This window comes from Myodes glareolus, chromosome 26 (assembly GCF_982192425.1).
Source record: "Myodes glareolus chromosome 26, mMyoGla1.1, whole genome shotgun sequence".
Lineage (NCBI taxonomy): Eukaryota > Metazoa > Chordata > Mammalia > Rodentia > Cricetidae > Myodes > Myodes glareolus.
In genome coordinates this window covers 21,722,258-21,742,119 of record NC_142051.1, presented here as the reverse complement: position 1 = coordinate 21,742,119, position 19,862 = coordinate 21,722,258, and the positions used below count along the sequence as shown (strand labels likewise).

Sequence of the window (19,862 nt, the reverse complement as noted above, 5' to 3'; positions counted from 1 at the left end):
CCAGAGGTCCTGAGTTCAATTCCTAGCAACCAAATGATGGGTTACAACCATCTATAATAGTATCTGATATAGAGGCATAAAGCCAATGGAGCCTTCATATATATATATATATATGTATATATATATATAATCTTTAAAAAAAACCCCAGCAAGTTCTATTAACCACTAATTCATTTCTCTAGTTTGAAGGTTCATATTATGAATTGCATATAGCTTCTATCTGTATAATTTTATATCATATTGGAGCACTGCCATTTAGGTTCATATTATAAAAACTGGATCATTCATTCATTCATTCATTCAGTACTTATCTCTGTACCTAAGAAAGAGAGACACTGTCCTAAAATGTTTTAAAGAACACTGACCAATTTCCAATAATTTCATATAGTCCCATAAAAGCAGATTCAATTTGCAAAACATCAATAACTGATTGACTTGCAGTTATACATTTAAGTTGATCCTGAAGAACTTACTAAACAAGGACATGCCTAACTGCTAAATTACAAACTGAATTTCAAATGAAGAAAGGGAGAAAAAAATATCTTTTCTCATTTATAAGAAACTCAAAATAGTCAAAAATATATTTATAGCTTTGATGATTTTAATTAGAGGTTAATGTATTCTAGATATAAACACATCTATATTACAAACAGCTCTATTTATTGATCTGAGCATTGAAAAAGTGACTCCAAAAAAATCATTTTTACAGTGATATCACGCATTTGGCTACATGATTATTATAACACCTTCTGTATTATAGCAAAACCAGTCTAACCTCCTTTAAGAAATGTACATGGAGGAATCTTTCACAATATCAACAGACTTTGTGTCCTCACAGGTTTTTTTCATAGTTAAGAATATTAAATGAAAACTACTTGGTGACATTAAATGATTGAACAAGATTAATAGTAGTCTTGGCATCCACGTTTAAATATTAGCCATGGTGCAGGAATTAACACCCTGTGATTGGTTGATCCAGCAAGTCTTCACTATTTATTCTGAGCAAAGGGCTCTGTGGGATGGTGAAGGGATATAAAAATGAATTACAAGGCCTTTGGTTTTGTGAGCTTAGAAAATAGCTGCCGAGACAGTAAGATTCATCACTACAATACAAGACACTGTATAATAAATTCCAAAAGAGATATAGAAACAACATTGGACACTGCTAGAGAGAATGGAGCCATCAATTTCCAGTACAGATCTGCAGACGCCTTCACAGAGTGTCATTTAGAGTTGAGAGATAATTCTAGTTTTGATAAAGCAGACAAGCAGCAGAGGGCAGAACAAGGCCTGTCAACCAGAGCTACCACACGGAAAACTGTGCATGGGTTGTTAAAGAGAGCTTAACAGTACCTCTCTCTCTGCAGTGACACACTCAGAAGTGATCTTCACCTGACCCGGAAAGGGTCCATCCTGCCCTTTGACTCAAATACCACGCAACAGGAAGAAACAAAGACGCACAGTCTAAGCTGCAGGGATGACAGAGTGAAGTCATTTCCTGCATGACTCAAGTAGATGCCTATTGTAAAGAAATCAGGCCAGCCTTACTTTAGCCCTCTATGGAGAGGGAGTTTTTCGTGATGTGCTAGGATTTTATTATTATTGTTGCTGTTGTCATCGTCATCATTATTTTTTGTTTTTATTATTAATATATCTTTGCTTTGAGATAAGACCAAGCTATCTACCCCAGACTGGACTGAAATCCTGATCCCCCTGCCTCAGTATTCCAAGTGCTAGTATTATAGGCAAGTGCTGCTATACCTGGCAACTGCTATACTTCTGTTTCTCATGATGAATTCATGACTATACAAATTAGTCAAATAATTATGTAAATTAAATAATAAATATAATTTCTACCAAAATCCAAATGAGATGGCTCACTGCCATCCAAATTGCATTGTAATATATTTAAACAATTAGATTTCAGCCAAAAGATTCAACTGAATATAATTGGTATAAAGTAAAATATAGTGACTATTTTGCATTAGATAAAGATTATATGATGACTATTTTTGTTCATTACTTTAGTTATTGTCTAAATTTTTTTTTGGAGCTCAACGAGGCATTGTTGGAGTTTAAAAGGAAAATTACCCTGGGTCAGGCAAACTGTAAATGTTAGAAGATGCCAGAGGGTAAATGGAGGAAAGAAGGGTCTATCATTGAAGAAAAGCAGACACATGTTCAGAAGGGTCCTTAGAGAAAAACGAAGGAAGCCCCAAACAGTAGGAAAATATTTTCTTTGGCAGACACAGAACTAATAAAATGAAAAGTGGGGCTTTTCTGTGTACTTCAGAGAAGCAGGCAGACTTTGAAGACCCCTGGCTGTGGCCCCGTACACCATTCTGTATGAAGGCAGGAATTCTGGGAGGAAGAGTACTGTATCCCACCAAAGAACTGATTATTCTACCTACCTCGTTAGCATAGCTTACCATAAACACCAATCAGGTCAGAGAATCTATTCTCTTGGCCAGAACTTCACCTTCGCGTGCCTTTATTACAACTAGCAGAGCTCCACTGAGCCAACCCTGATATTATTTAGGAGCCAGATTTTGGATCACAGCCCTCAAGTGGACCTCCTATTCATAGAGTCAATCTCAAGTTCTGAAAAAGCATTTTTAAACTTCCATTGTTGGTTGTTGGATAATTTGGTACCCATACAGTGAGTGTTTTGACTATCACCCTCACTTCCCATTCACCACTCTGGTGCTCCTTCCTCTCTTCAGCCCCCTTCTTGATTTACGCGGTTTGAAAAAAAAACCACATTTTTATAAATGAGAAATAATTCAAATGTAAAACAATGACTTAACGTTATGCTTTGAGAGACAGACTCCTAAAATCAAACCAGAAGTCGATTTTCAGTCAGATGCCCAAAGGACCAAGAAACAATAAAGTCTGAAACCTATATAGAATTGCTACAAAGGATCCTCTTCTGAAGGGGCCAATTTTATAGCCCATTATAAGGAAAAAAAAGTACTGGACCATGAACTGAACTGATGTACTTATAGAAACAGTCTACAGTTTTCACCTCTGCAGTTTGCTGCTTGAAAAGAAGCCTGCTTGGTCTCCAAGCAGGCCAGAGCAGATTAACTAAGTGAGGAGCCTATGGTATGAGGTGAACCCATGAACGAAGTGAAGGCTGAGGGAGTCACAGACAGGAAACATCTGAGGTTGCAGGACTCAAATCCAGACTAGCCAGAGATCCAGAATACTCAGCCTCTCTGGTATCTTTCTCTACAGCTTCTACCTGTTTGCCAGTGTGAAAATTCTAAGCATCAAGGTTTATTGGGGTGTCAGTCCCTAAACCTTTCAGAATCCAGAAGGAAGGCTACAGTAAGTGAAGACTGAATAGAAGGGTCTGAGGGTGAAAGGAATGAATCAGTTCATGTATGTCTGTCTCATCATGTTCCATCATATATGTCTGTCTTATCCTTTTCCATCATATATGTCTGTCTCATCCTGTTCCATCATATATGTCTGTCTCATCCTGTTCCATTTATTCTTCCAACGTTCTCACCAATGGGACTAGAAAAGGCAGAGAGTGAGTCACCAGCCAGATGCAGAGGCAACAAGATGAGAATACCTTATTGAGAAAAGGTACCAACTCACACGGCCAAATGTAGACAAGAATTATGGGTGAATTTAGGTTATAAGAGGCAGTTGGCAATAAGCCTGAGCAAGAGGTCAAGCAGTTTATAACTAATATAAGCCTCTGTGCGTTTATTTGGGACTGAATGACCGTGGGACTGGATGGGACAGAAAAGTCTGTCTACATATACCCAATAATTGATAAATAAAAATTGATAAATAAAAATGCACTGCTGAGGTTTTTTTTTTTTTTTTTGGGACAAATCCCACTATGGAAAAGGCGAACACTATGGCTTCACAAGGATTTTACAGAAATGACAGCAACTATTCAGAAAGCAGATATTCCTGAAGCTTTGCAAATCGGTTTCCTCCACTGGAATACTCCGGTGAGTTGGCCTAGAGTTTTGCCAGCTTTACTTTCACTGTATAATGATGTGGACCACAGCACCTAAGAAGGTTAAGAGACTTAGAATATACTCGGAGAATCCACAAAATAAAAAAGACTGGGCAAATGGGATCAGAGGTCAGGAATCATGAAGTCCAGAGCAATTTGGAGGCAGGAGAAGAGAACACAAAAACAAACGTGGGTTAAAGAAGAATGCCCTCCAAACTCTGATGAGGGTGAAGGCTGATTTTAAAGCTTGGTTGATGGTATGTTTTAGTTAAAAGAGTGAGGTTTTTATTTTACCTAGTTTTACTGATAAATGGTAAGAAAATCTTCACAAATCAATTTTACCTATGATGAATACTTTAAACAATGATTGTAAAGCGTTTCATTTTTACAGCATAGCCCTAATATTTTAGGTTCACAGCATGCTGCATGGAAAAGGAGACAGTCTACACATCTTATATTACATGCTAAGTATGGAAGCAAGACGAGCAGGCTAGATGCTGCTTCTCAGTTTTCACTACTCCAGACTTGTCAGAGCTAGAGGAGGGAGAAAGTTGAAAAGAATTTTAAGCACCTAGTTATTTATAAAATAAAAATAGAAACCTTTGAAAAAATCTTCCTCATAAAGTTTAATAAGATTAACTTTGTTTTACCCATCTACAAAGTAACTTAGTGAGACTGCCTTGTATTGTGTGGGTTAATTATTAATAAATTATACAGCCAAATTGAAACACAAACCCAGAAACATAGAGTAAAGGTGATATTTCTCTCACATTGTACTGACAAATGTAATGTAGACATTGAACTATTTCTTCCCCTGGCTCAGTGTCTACACCATTGGCACATGGTTAAGACACACAGTTAAGCATAAACGAGTTGTCTAATAGATGTCTGGTGAGTGTAGTATGTAAAGATAGAATAATGTGTGAACTCTATTTGCCCCACATATTTTGTAAGTTTATAAGGTTTAAATATCTTCAAATTATTTCTTAAATACCTAATAACTTTGTGCATGTATAGAGACCAAAGCATGGGATCACTGATGTGACCACAATCCATGGAAATTAAGCTGGCACCAAAAGCCAGAAATGACATACAATGGAATTCTGCTCTGCCATTGTAAAGATACATAGATCAAATGACATTTTGATTCTGACCTGGTGATAACTACTTCGGTTCTGGCTTCAAGGTCTGAGACAAAATTTCAATGCTTTTAATTCACTGGATTGGTGATGATTAGGTACAACAGTTCCTGGAGGTAATTCAGTTATCTGCAGAGGAAATCAATAGAAATCGCAGCTTGTGCAAACCAGGGCAATCTGGGCCAAAGTGGGCATCTCCTCTCCAAGTCTCTTCTTCTGAAGTTGTGATTATTTTTTATTAGGAAAAAAAAACAATTCTTCAGAGAGAGAGAACAAAAAGTTTGATTAGGTGCCAATGTCACTGAGATGTAAACCTCTCATGCTTCCTGCTCCCAAACTTGTAGGGCAAGACAGAGAAAATTTCAAGAGAATTCCATTTGTCTCTTTTATATACTTTTTCTTTGTTCTTTCAGGATTTAGATTTTTAGCTGTTTCACAGTTAGATAAATGAGATGGTGTACTTAATAGGCACCATGGTAAAGTGTGTAAATGTTTTACAGTCAAATAAATCTAGTTTTCATTTGGGCATTGCAATGCACACGTTATTAAAAACTGAGTTATGTTTACTATCTAAGTCTCAGATTCCTAATGTATGAAATGGGAATAAAGACATTTTGATTTACTTTTTTCAAAATATTGTGAGGATTTAAAATGAGATTAGCTGTATAGTAGGAACTAGGTGTGTGTGCATACCTATGTATCTTTATATATGAATATAAACATATACCTATATTAGAAATAGAGAAGAATTAATTTCTGTTTATATATATAATTGAATATGTATATATACACTGTTCATATGTATAAATAAACTTCTCCTAAATACATATTTGCTGTGATACAAGTGTGTACATCTTACATGTATATGTCTATATGTTGGTAAATATAGGCATAGATATTGAAAGTTCACAAAGATTTTATCAGAAAAGTTTCCTTTTGCTCAAAATCACTTCAACTTTTCTTGAAACAACTTGGTAGATAATAGTAAGTGTCAAATGTTAACAGTTGTTTTCAGATACAAATGACATTGAGTCATCATGACCACAGACTCTAACGGGCAGAATAAAGCATGACAGCATTCTAAAGCTGCAACAGTGTTCATTGACCTCAAGAGTTCAGGATTTTAAATAAGTTCTTCCTTTCCAGTTGGACCTAAGAAACAAAACCAAAAAGAAGCTTGTGTGTTTCCTCATGAAGTCACAAACCTAATGAGTAATTTAACCATAAAAATCTACAAATAGTATTTCTGTCTTATGACCACACCCTTCCTCAAATACATGAGCATTTATATTCCTGCCACAAATGGTAGAAACACATGTGATCTCAGAAAAGAATGCTTATTTATGTCACAAGTTTGGCAGCAGGAGAGGAAAAAAGAGATATGAAAATGAGAGGGAGGGAGGGAGGGAGAGGGAGAGATAGAGGGGGAGAGAGAGAGAGAGAGAGAGAGAGAGAGAGAGAGAGAGAGAGAGAGAACAATCTCAATCAAACCTCAGAAAGTAATTTTGTAAACAATGAAGAAATGATTCCAGTGAATGTAGAGGTAAAAGACACAGAGTAGCTGATACAACACCACAAAATGAAAAGAATAAAATTGGGTATTCATAATCCCTGATGTCAATGCTTACGACACAGCTACAGTATCAAGGAAGTGTGGAGATAAAAAAAAGAATAGAGAAATCACAATGAACATAACAGAGAGCCTACAAAAAAGGCATAAAAGTAGAAACAACTATTTGACAAAGAATCAAGGGAAATAATGTCAAAAAGTAGATGCTGAAATAACTGGGTACCACATGCAAAACATCCAACCTAAATGGTAGTTTTACATACTTTCTAGAAAATTAATTTAACAGTGAACAATAAATTTAGATGTAAACCACCAAAAGTAAAACTGTGAGGGCACAGGAAAAATATCTAGGCCATCTTGGATGTGGCAATGACTTTTTTTAATGCATCATGAAATGTGGGGTCTGTGAAAGACTTGAGAAACTAAAATTCAAACTTCTGTCTGAAAAAGAAAATGGTAAAATAATAGAGGAACAATAAATATATGGAAATATTTCCCAGAGATGTCTGTTATCTAAAATATAGATGGGATACATAAATTTGAATAAAATACATATACTGGACATATACATTATTTATATACATTTCAGATATATGTTACATATAAAATAGACAAGAGTTATGAGAGAGGACATAAAGTTAATTGTTTTCATAGTTCCAATTCTGTAATGGATTTGTTAATTTTTGTTTTGATAGTGGGTAAGTATATAAAATTTATCCAATAGTAAAAGCAAAAAATTTAATGTAAAGCTTCCAGCTTCCATGTCAAATGCCAATTCTTACTGCAGCGAAGTTCATTAAGTTGTATAGCGTTTAGGTCTATTAAATTTTTGTTTGTAAATTTTTGTGTATTTGCAAGGTTTTTAGAATGAAGTTTATTAAATTAAAATGCACAAAGATCCCTTAAACATCAAAAATAATGAAAGGAATCTGATAAGAAGATGGGACCAAAGTTCTGAAAAGAATGCAACACTAGGGAAAACACTCTGACAGCAGCTAGCATATGAAAAGTTGGTTATGACCCTACATCATCACAGACTCATATTAAAACTAAGTGAGCTAATACTCCATACCTAACTACTGTATCCAACATGTAGAACAAATCAAGCTCACGGGGTGTATAGAACTGAACTTCCATTCCGAATAGGAATACAAGCACTGCAGAGGCCTCTTGTAGATAGTGTCACTGTCCTATAAAACTGTACAAACTTACTTAAATTGTACAATCTACAATAGTGATCTCAGATATTTACTAAGCTATAGTTAATAGGATATTATATTAGATATAGGAATATCTAATATATTAGATATATAGAGATATAGGAAGACATGTCCATATAAACATCTGCCCAAAGACAATGTTAGCAACTACATAGAGACTTCCCAAGACTTGGAACTCAACTGAATAGCCTTCAATGAGCTAATGGATGAACACTGAACAGTACAGACACAAACACAGTAGGATGATATTCAGTACTAAAATGAAATGAGTTATCAGATCAGGTAATGATGTGAAGGGATATTCAATGCACACAGCTAAATGAAAGAAGCCAATCTGAAAGGCCACTGTCTATAGGGCATATGAAGGATGTGAAGATTATCATAAAGGAATTTCAGAGAGCTAAAACTATTTCACTGGTGAATAGTAGCCAATATACCTTTCCCTAAACCATTGCTAATGTAAGCTATCGACTGTGAACAGTAAGGGTGTAACAAAGTAAGCAATCCAATACAAATGACTAACCACAATGAGGAATGTTGATAATTGGGGAACATGTGAATATACCAACAGAAAGTCTAGGGAAAACCTTGGTAACTTTGAAATTTGCTATATGCCTAAAACATCTATTAAAATTTATGTGTTTTAAATCAAAGGAGGGGGAAGAGAAACAGCCAAAAATCAAGGGGCCTAAATTCCAGACTGCATTCGGTCATGCCATTTTTATAAACAAATCTGAAAGTTGTCAGGTTTGGACTGAGGCATGAGTTCAAGCCACAGTTTCTACACTTACTCACTATGGACCACGTGTATTCTAGACGAGGCCTGGTTCTTATGTGTGCTGTTCTGATGACAAAATAGTATAAACAAGCCATCTAGTTCCAGGTGTGTATGTATGCATGGATTTGTATGTTAAAAAACCAATCAACAAATTATCATGATGAATTGTCAAATTCTCAGAACCACCTCTAAAATTTGGATTCCAAGAATTAATTTCTAATGTTTCTTTGACACATGAGATATGAACAATATGTTTTTATCAAAATGTAATAAGTTTTGTTCATGACTAACCACATAATTAATTAAATTCTTGTTAGAATCATTTAATTATAATTTTGAGAAGCAAGTATCTTGGACTCATCTACTAAGTTTTGAACATACATCTGCTGGAAGGCCAGCGTTTAAATGGTATACTGAGACCGCATAGAGATGATGTCTCTTGCTTCATCGCTGCTTCTCTTTACTGCATCTAATGCAATTTAGGAAACATCTTTCTTACTCTGTGATGAAAGCAAATCAAAACATCTATAAAGATAAAAAATGGCATGTATTATAAGACAAAATGTTGGTAAGAAAAATCAATTTTTTTTCAAAATAAAAAAATACATAACTCCTATCAAACCAGAATTCCATTGGACTGTGATATTGGTTGTCCATTTTTTTTTCACAGCAGGACAGAGCCAAGTTCCAATTCTCTTTTCTGGGGCACAGCCAAAAGGAGAATTAATTTGACCAATTCATCCCGTATAACACATCTTGATAGTTCACTAAAAAGTCAAGTAACTCTATAGAGACTTTTACTTTTGAAAACCGTCAGAATGAAAGTCTCAAAATTTAAACATACATTCTGTAAAAGAGCAGTTTATTATATTCCTTCCAAATTTAGAGATATGGGAACAATGAAATCAGTAAGGAAACTATGAAGCATAATTTTCCTGTAGTGTTTCTAAATACACCAGGGAAATATTTACATTAAAATATGTGCTTTCATAAGTCTCTTTTTCTCGCTATTTCAAAATCAGCAACTTTCAACATGGCAGGGGGACCATGCGGATACCTAAAGTCAGGAACTGGAAATTCCTGTGAGTGGAAGGGCTGGAATCCTAGAGTGTGCTTATCATACAATTTTACTAAAATTTTAGAGCACTCTAGTATTTTATCTCTTCTCTATTCTGTTAAAAGCTTCTCTTCTTGTCTTACACAAAAAAAAAAAAAACCCTCAAGAGAACAACAATCCCAGTTGGGGACTCAAAGAATTAAAACGTGGAAGGGCACAAAACTGGTGAAAATATGGGACACATTTTCACCATGAGTGGGTCACTTCCCAACAAAACTAACTACAGAAGTGGGTAAAATGTCTGTGAAATTTGGATAGAATTTCTTTTAGAAGCTAGTATCTTATGGATCATGGAATCATATAGAAGGGCATGCTAAGTTCTACTTTTCTATCTTCTAAGAACAATCTTAAAAGAAATTAAGAAAGAAAACATTCCAAAATGTCATTTATCAGCAAATTTTACACAATAACATACAGAAGAAAATAAAAGAGAGTACAGCTAAAGGTTGTGATTAAACCACAGCTGAGTTAGAAATAGGGTCACATAGAGGACTTCAGTTTAAAAAATACAGAGAGCCTTAAGCCACACATTTCTAATTCTCAACTATGTCAGAGAAAATAATTCTTGCCTGGCAAAGATTTCGAACCATCAAATTCCTAAATCATCTGGGCACTTCTGAAGATCCCTAAATATAACAGTCTATCTTAAGATGAAGAAAAACTTGTTTCAAAACAATTTTCCTACATGTCTAAGATTCTTGTTTGAGAATCTCACACTTGTGCCTCTGCCTTTCAAATAAATGTTGAGCATTTTTCTTTTGCTATTTTTAATCTATTAAGCATTCAGGATATTCCTGGTATTTGGAGTTTACAAATTTATTTCCTCATGTAAGCTCAGCAAAGTTATGTCATGCAGCATATATTTTGGTTTTGAGTAATACCTACCTAGAAATGACTCAACAGGTGTCACCCATATTAATAACTTCATCTTCAAATGATGTTAAATATAGTGTTTGTTCAGACCCCACAAAACTATTTCTATGTTTCAAGATGATGATGATCTGAAATTCACTGATAATACATAGCAATTTTTTTTGAAATCCAGAGTGGGATAGCTAGATATTTCAAAGGGGATAAGTTTAAATTTATCTTAAATATGTGATGTCTGGACCATGCTATCTATAGTACGATTGTTATATTCTTTTATAAGCATGTGCATACATAAATTTGCTTTCATCATATAAGGTACTTTATAGTTCACAGTGTATAATGTACAATATCTTTATCAATTTTTTATTTCTTATAAGAAAAGCAATAGAGAATAACAAAAAAAGAGTATATTAGCATTATCTAAACTTCTGGTCCTTACTAAAATGAATGAAATTTCTTAAACTTTAGTTTATTCTACTTCAAATACTGACCTTTCATACATTCACATCTCTATGACTTCTATAACATGACATAGAGAAAAATGGCTCTGCTTTGTCTTTATCATCCTTCCATCACTGCCAATTTTTTATAAAGACTTCACAATTACGTCCTGTGCCCCTTCCCTCATACCTCCCACTCATTCCATCACTTACATCCTTGCTGCCATGAATCCTCTTCTCTTTCTACTGCTGCATTCTTTTTATCAAAAGATTATTTATCTTTATTTTACGTGTATAAGTGCTTGGGCTGCACATATGTCTACGTACCCTGTGTACCTGAAGCCCATGGAGGCTGAATAGGGTGTCAAATCCTAGGAACTAGAGTTACAGACAGTTTCAAGCTACCACTAGGGGGTCTTGGGTATGGAACCTGAATGCTGGCAAGGAACAGCAGGTACTCATGACCTGAGCCATCTTTCTAGTCCCTACTGCCATCTTCTCTTTTTTTCCCACCACTGAAAAATATCTCCCTTCAGCCAAGATGTCTCTCAAGCATCTTTTCTTTTTTTCTCTTTGATAGGATCCCCTAAAAGTGATGTGTGGTTCAATGGGTACCACAGTGGCCATTACAACATAACAGACTATCCCTCTGTAGAAGGATCCTCTTGGATAGGTTATGAACACTCATCTGATTACCAAAGCTGACTTCTTCATTCCAGCATAATCGCCAGACTAGGTAGCATGTGACAGCATTAGCTACATCCTATTCAACTCACTTTACTCAGTATTTGTGCTGAAGTATATACCATAGCTCAAACTAGAGCATCGATCCTGAGCATTAGCAAGCTACCCCTGTGACCCACTGTCTCTGTGAGGGCTGTCTCACCATTCTCCCTCTCCGGATTCCTACCTCATCCATGTTAATGTTCCCCCATCACAAACCTTTCCCCTGCTGAATTTACACAGGCCTCCTGCAAGATTTCCTCCTTGCTATCCATCACCTGTGTTTGAAACGGTAACTTCCTCGGATAGAAGCTCAACGTAACAACGTAGTTATCCCCAGCTTTGTGTTCCAATGGGCATTAAACTTGGCCTGTCAAAATATAGACGTGTCATTTTTCCTTTCACCTGTGAGCCTCACCTTGCTCATTTGGCAAAACATAAATAAATAAAAATAAAAATAAAAAATAAAAATGTAAATGAAATGTTTGAAAATTCCCCTTCTTTGCCATCTTCCACATCTAGCTTATGTCTAATATACACTCTGTTATCTTCAGGTTGCCTTATAAATGACTTTAAACACTTGTATCAGATATCGACATAGACTAGCATTAAAAATGATTCAATTTATCCTCTACTGATTTAAAACCCCAACATAAGCTCTTAGCATGGCCCTTCCGTGATTAGGTTCTGTCTTTCCCTTCAGACATTCCTAGCTAGACTCAAACCACAGAGTTTGTTCTAGAATACATCAAGATCCCTCCCTTCTGGGTCCCTTTATTCTTCCCCATGCATCTCTGCTGTTGTCCTGCACTTATATTGCAACTCTGATCTTCATCAGAGTTGAATGTCAGTCAAATGTCCCTCTCCCTGCTCCTTTAAGGCTGGTGGCAGAGAGTGACTAACTGTGAATTACCTGGTTGATATGAAAACGAATCAATACATTGCAGATCCAGGTCAGCAAAAACTCTAGTATTAAGTACTTCAAATAATTCTAGAGTGGCCATAGAGTATGAGATGTAAATCCAGATAATCTAGTACTAGAAGATTCTGTCCTCTTTGGGTGCTGTTGTTGCTATTGTTATTGTTATTTTAAACACAGACTTCAGCCAGGGTGACAAAAGACAGGATATGTAAGATGTACTGAAAGTCCTTCTTGTGTGCAAGGATGGCGCTCTATGACTGAGGTGGAACCTTGCATTGTGTGATAACACTCAGCCGCATCTGACTAGAGCAGATGCTTGATCCATTCACCTAGTCATACTGCCATACCTGTCTGACTTTTCCTTTCTGGTCTCGGCTCCAGTATCGATTTTGTACTTATTAATTACAAGTGCCAATAAAAACTCTAAATACAGTGACAAAAATAGTCCAGTTGGAAATTACATCTGTTACACAGCTTCTCTTCTGCATTAACATTGAGAGTTCATGTTCACTTCAGCTTTGAAGTTCAACTAGTCAGAAAGAAATAAACCAAGATATCTTCATTCGAGATGAAATGGAACTCCAACTAGCACTTTAGAGGGAGGAAGTCACAGTTCTCACAACATCATCACTTTCGAATCTTTGGGTTTCTTTCTGTCTTCAGAAGCAGGGGTACCATGCATATCAACCGTTGCATGGCGGGGCTAAGAATAATCAGGAAGCCATAAAAAAATAACCGAGTCTATGCTGAGATACTTTTCCAGTTGGAAAAATGCTAGGTGCAGATACTTTAGATAAACATCAGAGGATTGCCTGTCTCATGTTGAGCTTTGGAGACTTTTTTTTCCCTGTAATCAAGTATGAGCTTGTCTGGAGTTCAGAGCCTCAAAAAGCAGCGTAAAATCGGGATAGCAGAGTAGATGGAAAGCACTAGGGCACTGGTTCTCAACCCATGGGTCACGACCCTTGGGAGTCAGATGACCCAGGGGTCACCTGAGATCATCAGAAAACACAGATATTTACATTATGATTCCATAACAGTAGCAAAATTATTGTTATGATGCAGCAACAAAAATAATTTTATGGTGTGGGGGGGTCACCACAATGTGAGAAACTGTATTAAAAGGTTGTAGCATTAGGAAGGTCGAGAACCACTGATCTAGATTTATAGTGTCTACCACTTGCCCATTATTAAAATAATGAAAACACTATCAAGTGTTAGGGTTAAAAAGACACATACATGAGTTCCAGGGACCAATTTGTCAAGTGAAAGCCATTGCAATATTTGAGCAGGTGTTAATCCATTCACATGCTCCTCATCAAATTTCCAATAAAATTACTCTGTATTTGCATATTATGTTAATTAGTGTATATAGAGGCACTAATTTTTATATAATAAATAAAAACATTCCATTAACATGTCTTTCGCAACTGAGAAAGTCCAGGGAGTTTGTGGGTTTTCCAGCATCACACAACTATTATTGCAGCAGAATCTGCAGCTATCCTATTGTCGCATGCCAACAGTAAAACTTTACAAAGCAAATGTAATTAATTTCCACGGAGAATCATTTACGTTGAAAGTAATTAGATCAGGAAAGACCTATAAAGCTGAAATCTTTTATAGAGACCTTATCTTTGATGGTGAATTTTATTTATCACAACAACTACAGATCATGACATTTTAATAGGTTTTTTTTTGAGTTTTCAAGTTTTAAGCAGCCTAATGAATCACTCTTGAAAAATAAAATTTTTATTACATTGGATTTCAGTCTTTTGACTTTAAGTGAAGCAGGTCAGCGGGTTTAGGAATTCCATGAGTTTTTCCTTTGAACAAACCCATGACAGGGATTCATTAAACACTCAAAATGCCTACATTGTGCTAACAGGAGTATTCTCTGAAGCAATCTCATTTGGAGAGACTTGGGCTGTTATTCGGGTTGGAAACTGCCTGGAATGTCTTCACTGGAGGCATTCTTCTGTCTTAAGTTCATCCCAGAAAATGAAGTTGTGGTTTTGTGATTAGGGTTTGCTTGTTTGTTTGTTTTTATCTCAGCAGCCTATCAATCTCTGTTTTTATTTATAAATGTTAAGCTTTGCTAGGTGGGAAAGGGGAGACATGGGTGAAGTAAGGGGCCTTCGGACAGAGGGCTTTCTGGAAGCTACAATGGACCTTATCTCAGAATGGCACATTGTTTTGAGTATATGCTATAGCACACCCTCAGAGCTGTTCCCAAGGGTGGCAAGAACCATGTGCTCACACTGAACTTTGTGATGAACAAGTAACACAGTTATACTTTCAAAAGGCACATGGCTAGCTCTATTATTTAAAACAGCTGCTCAAGCAAAATGTGTGACTTTCAACTGGCAATCAAGTTTACTGACAGAAAGCCCAGTGTAAAGAATTGCAAACTATAAAACATCAGAACAAACAAAAGAAGAAAAGTAAAAGAAAACAAGAGGTCCCGAGTCAGAATAAACACCGAGGAACATGTTACACAGTGGTCCAAATTCCCCACTGCATGGTGCTTCCTCATTGACCCTGAGCACACGGAAATGCAGAGGGCAGAATGGGATCCCATGGTCTCTTACACAGGCAGGAAGGCATGCAGAGAAGTCTAAGCAATGGTGCAAAAGCAGTTAACTTTGGAAAGGGGGCTAAGTGCGGAGATTGAGAAGAAATCAGATTCTTACCATCTGAGAATGACTCCTAGGACATCCATTGATATCTTCCACTTTCTCATTGGCTAAAACCAAGAAATAAAACAAAAGAGAGAAAAACAGAACAACATGCTTAAGCAATGAAGTGAAACACGCACAGGGGGGGGGGGGGGAAAGACGACCTTTAAAATAAAGTAAAAAATTAAAAACACCAAGCAGAAATGTCACTGCTTCCCCTACTCAGCCTCCCAAGCCAGGGACAAGGGAGCCAACTTGTTATCAGCCAACAATTCCATGTGCACCAATCAAGCAAAGGAAAAAAGGGGAAAAAAAAGTGAGTGAGGAGGAAGTTGCTGCTGGCTTTCCAGCTGGGCCAAATGACTGCTGAGACGAAACCTTTCACAAATGTCCCTGCTGGATCAGGATCCAGTTTCAAGGAGTCTCAGTGTATGAGCTCCTCCGGTTAAGGAAACACACACATGGGAGGCATATGGTTTAACGAGGCTTTCCTTTCTGACAATGCTATATATATGTAAAGACACAGTTTGAGCTATTGCAGAGTGTGGCCAGAATGCCTTTTTCAGTCTCACGTAAACATATTTAATTAAATGGGAGACAGGAACACTCCTGTCTTGGACACATGAGACGATTCTGTACGCACCAGACCTAAACTACAACGTCGCGAAAGAGTAGCGAGCAGAGAACCCCTCGGAGTTGTCAGAGGGCAGGTCTCACCGATGATCTGGATGATCTCAGCCAGAAGGACCCCGTCCGCAATGTCCTGCTGCAAATCCTTAATCAGCCGCTTGTGGCCAGATTTTGCCAGGTAGTGGTTGGCCCAGTCCGTGTAAATCTGTGGAAGATAGGGAGGGAAGAAGTGAGATGGGGCGTGGGAGAAGAGAGACAAGAAACTGCTCAAGGCAAATGCAAGACTCGGAGGGAAACTGTTCGGGATCGCATTCCAGCTAAAGAAGTCACAGCTCCAAAGGAAACAGTTGTAAAGTCATTTTTAAACGGCTCTTTCCCCCCACTTATCTCTTGTTTCAAAGGACGATGAATCATTCCTTTCAAAACCATGGACTAGTCAGTTGTGACCAAGCAAAACTCCCTTCCCAGCTGACTCGGGAGGAGATCGCTAATGGAACCAGTTTGCATTTTCTCTCTGCTCTTTTCCTCCCCCCCCCTTTATTTTGAAAATAATCCTGTCTGTGTAAAGGGAAGCCACCTGGTCTGATTTATGGAGGAACTTTGTAGAAATGTGTTTCTCCGAAGAGACATTATTGAATTTGCCATCTGAGATACTGTATGTGACAATATTTTGGCATCCTTTTATGAAATAATTGCAAATGCCTTCCTGTCTAAGATATTTTGTTTGGACTGTCATCTCTTATTTAAACCTCCTGAAATGTGTTTGTATTAGAACAGGGAGGCAGCAAATGGAGTTACAATTACAATACAGAACAGAGACGTGTATTGTAAACCACAGGGTTGGCAATTTGGCTTACAAATAGGTGATTCCAGCAACTGGCTGGTCATGATATAAAGAAAACTTGAAGTTTCAAGAATGCCACACACATACGCACAAAAAAGTTACTTCTTAAAACGTTATTAGTCTATTAGACTTGAAGATGTTTCAATTGCATGGGTGATTCATTAGTAACTGTGTTACAAGGTAGATTATTATAGAACATAATATTTAAAAAATTGAAATGAGAAGAGAGAAGAGGAAACAAGAAACAGACAAAGGTGGCTGGAATCATGGCTTCGAGGTTGAGAGTATGTGCTATTCTAACAGAGCACCGACTTGGGGTTGCTCACTGTCACCTGCCTTGTCATCTAAGATCCCAGGGCTCATATGCACTCCTCTGGACCCCGAAAGCAAAACACACCAATGCATATTCCCATACATAGACATACGTAGGTACATGCGATGAAAAGACAAATCAGTTTTAAAAGTCACACAAAAGTGTTATTAGGAATAGTGGGCTCAGAGCTGGGATGATAAAACTCAGATATGAGAAATCCATGAAAGAATCTTCCCTGCAGAGGGTGTGACCCAGGCAAGGAAGAAGCTCCAGAAAGGCTGAGTCTAAGGAGAAACCGTGACTGTCAGAGGATGCCTGAAATGAGTACAGTCTAGGTCAAAAGAGTAAGTTTTATCTCAGGGTGACCAGCCAACAAAGGAAAACAAAGAGAAAAACTACTATTTAAAGATTTGGTGCTGGAGAGACTCCTCAGAATTAAAAGCACTTACTACTCTTGCAGAGGACCAAGGTTAGGGCCTTAACATCCACATGGCAGTTCACTACTGTCTTTAACTCCAGTTCTGAGGGATCTGTTTCCTTCTTCTGTCCTCTTTAGGAATCAGTTAAGTATATGGTAAACATATATGCACACACATGAAATAGAAATTTAAATAAACTAAATGTATTGTTTTCTTATAGTGCTAGAGCTCATATCTGGTACCTTTCATAGGCAAGACTTTACCACTGTGCTAGAGATAAGCTCTCCCTAACGTGACTGGGTCAGCCTTGAGTTTCTACTGTGGCTTACACAAGCATAGACACTGTGATCCTCCTGGTTGAACCTAAGGAATAGCTAAGGATACAGAGCTGGAAAACAAGACCTGACTACTTCTGAGAAAACAAATTCATACGTTGTAATTAGTGAATCAGAAGTATATGAGACAAAACAAAACTGGGAAGGTTTCCCAGAAGTTGCGACCCTTCATAATTTTGATTAGCTTGCTACAAAATGTTCTATAATGAGTATGGAGTATATCTAAACAACAGTTTACCATTTTAGCACATTTTTATACACACACACACACACACAGAGAGAGAGAGAGACAGACAGACAGACAGACACAGGGTTGCACAGAGACAAAAACACAGACACACACACCCAAAGAAACAGACTCATACACAGGCATACACACACAGATGATACACAGACACACAGACACATACCCTACTAGGTACAAAATTAAAACTGCACTCTATAATTTTTGTTTTTTAAGTAACAATTTAACAGAAATTCTAAAAGTCACTTCACGTATATTTGCATCAATATTCTTGATAGCCTATTGCAGAAAAAGTTTAGTACTCCTGTCAGAGGATAATTAATCTTTCTGACTATGATTTTACTTAATTTATAACTGAATATTTATATGAATATTAATACACTGATACTTTATATGGTTAAACATATAAGTGGGCCTGATAAACATTTTCAGGGTATTACTGAGTAGAAACATTCCAAAAGTATGAAAACACACAGATGATATACTTTTAGAACATATCAAGGAATATCTTAGGTATATCTGGTAATTCTTATTTACCTCACTGTGTGAATAATTAAAGGTGTATAGATACGTAAGAAAGACTAGGTTGGTATGTGTCAGTTGATTTTTCATATCGATGATTCATGTTGTTTGTAAAGTAGCAAAGCTTTGAATCTCTTGCCTGCTCATGGGACCCTTTTCTGCCTATTGGGTTGCCTCGCCCAGCCTTGATATGAGGATTTGTCGCTAGTCTTTTTGCATGCTGTTATGCTATGTTCAACTGATATTTCTGGGAGGCCTGATCTTTTCTGAAGAGAAATGAAGGAGTAGTGGATCTGGGGGAAATGAGGGGGGGATGCTAAGAGGAGGGGAGGGAGGGGAAAAAGGGGAGACCGAAGTCGGGACGTATTGTGTGAGAGAAAAAGAAAGAAAAACAAAATGACTCATGGCTCTCTCTAAATCAAAATGCAAATCGTTTATTTGGCAGCCCTTTCATATCCACTTATTTGGTGAAGCTTAAGGTTGCTTTCTATTTGCATGACTGAAAATATTTCTTTTGCTGTTTGTAAAGATTTATAAATTTAAAACATTTAGTATACTCCTTTTATCTGCACTTCATCCAAGTAGTAGAATTCTAAGGTCACACCGTTCCAGATGAAGAATGGCCTGAGTTCCACTCGGATTGTAGCAGTCTCTCCATAGGCAGGGGTCACCGAGCCATGGGCTGACTTTAAAGGACCCACAAAGAGGAGACTGGTGTCAGGGGTCAGACAAATCTAATATGAGGCCCTGGAGAATTCACCACCACTGTGAACTTTGGAAAGTTACCCACTCTTTCTAAACTGTAAAATAGGGTGGATAGTGAACCTTGCATCAGAAAACTGTGCCAAGATGAATCAAGTATCACCTCTTTAAAGCCTGTGACACAGAGTTACTCCCAAAGAATTCCCTGACACCATGGCCAGCATTGTGACATCTTGCTGTTCTTTGCTAGGCTAACTTGAGAGTAAAGACTTGTTCAGGTTATTGCCTCACGGAGATGAAGCAACTGGAAAAACCGGAGCAAAGGCTGAAGAACTTGCAGTGTTGACTTCTGGCTCTATACTTCTGTCAGATGCGTATCTTCTGATTAGCTGCGGCTTCTGGGTTCTCTGCCTCCTGAGC

The 19,862-nt window shown here is 37.2% G+C and overlaps 1 protein-coding gene across 6 annotated transcripts in view; it reads right to left on the bottom strand.

Annotated features, from left to right (window-relative positions):
• The window catches only part of Nav3 (neuron navigator 3), a 740,499-nt gene that overhangs the window by 218,999 nt on the left and 501,638 nt on the right, over positions 1–19,862 (bottom strand). For all 6 annotated transcript variants that reach the window (XM_085683469.2, XM_085683465.2, XM_085683467.2 and 3 more), the window contains 2 exons: positions 16,151–16,268; positions 15,449–15,501 (listed from right to left, as the gene is read on the bottom strand). In XM_085683469.2, the coding sequence (XP_085539595.2) occupies positions 15,449–15,501; positions 16,151–16,268 (171 nt within the window). The remainder of the gene's footprint in view (positions 1–15,448; positions 15,502–16,150; positions 16,269–19,862) is intronic.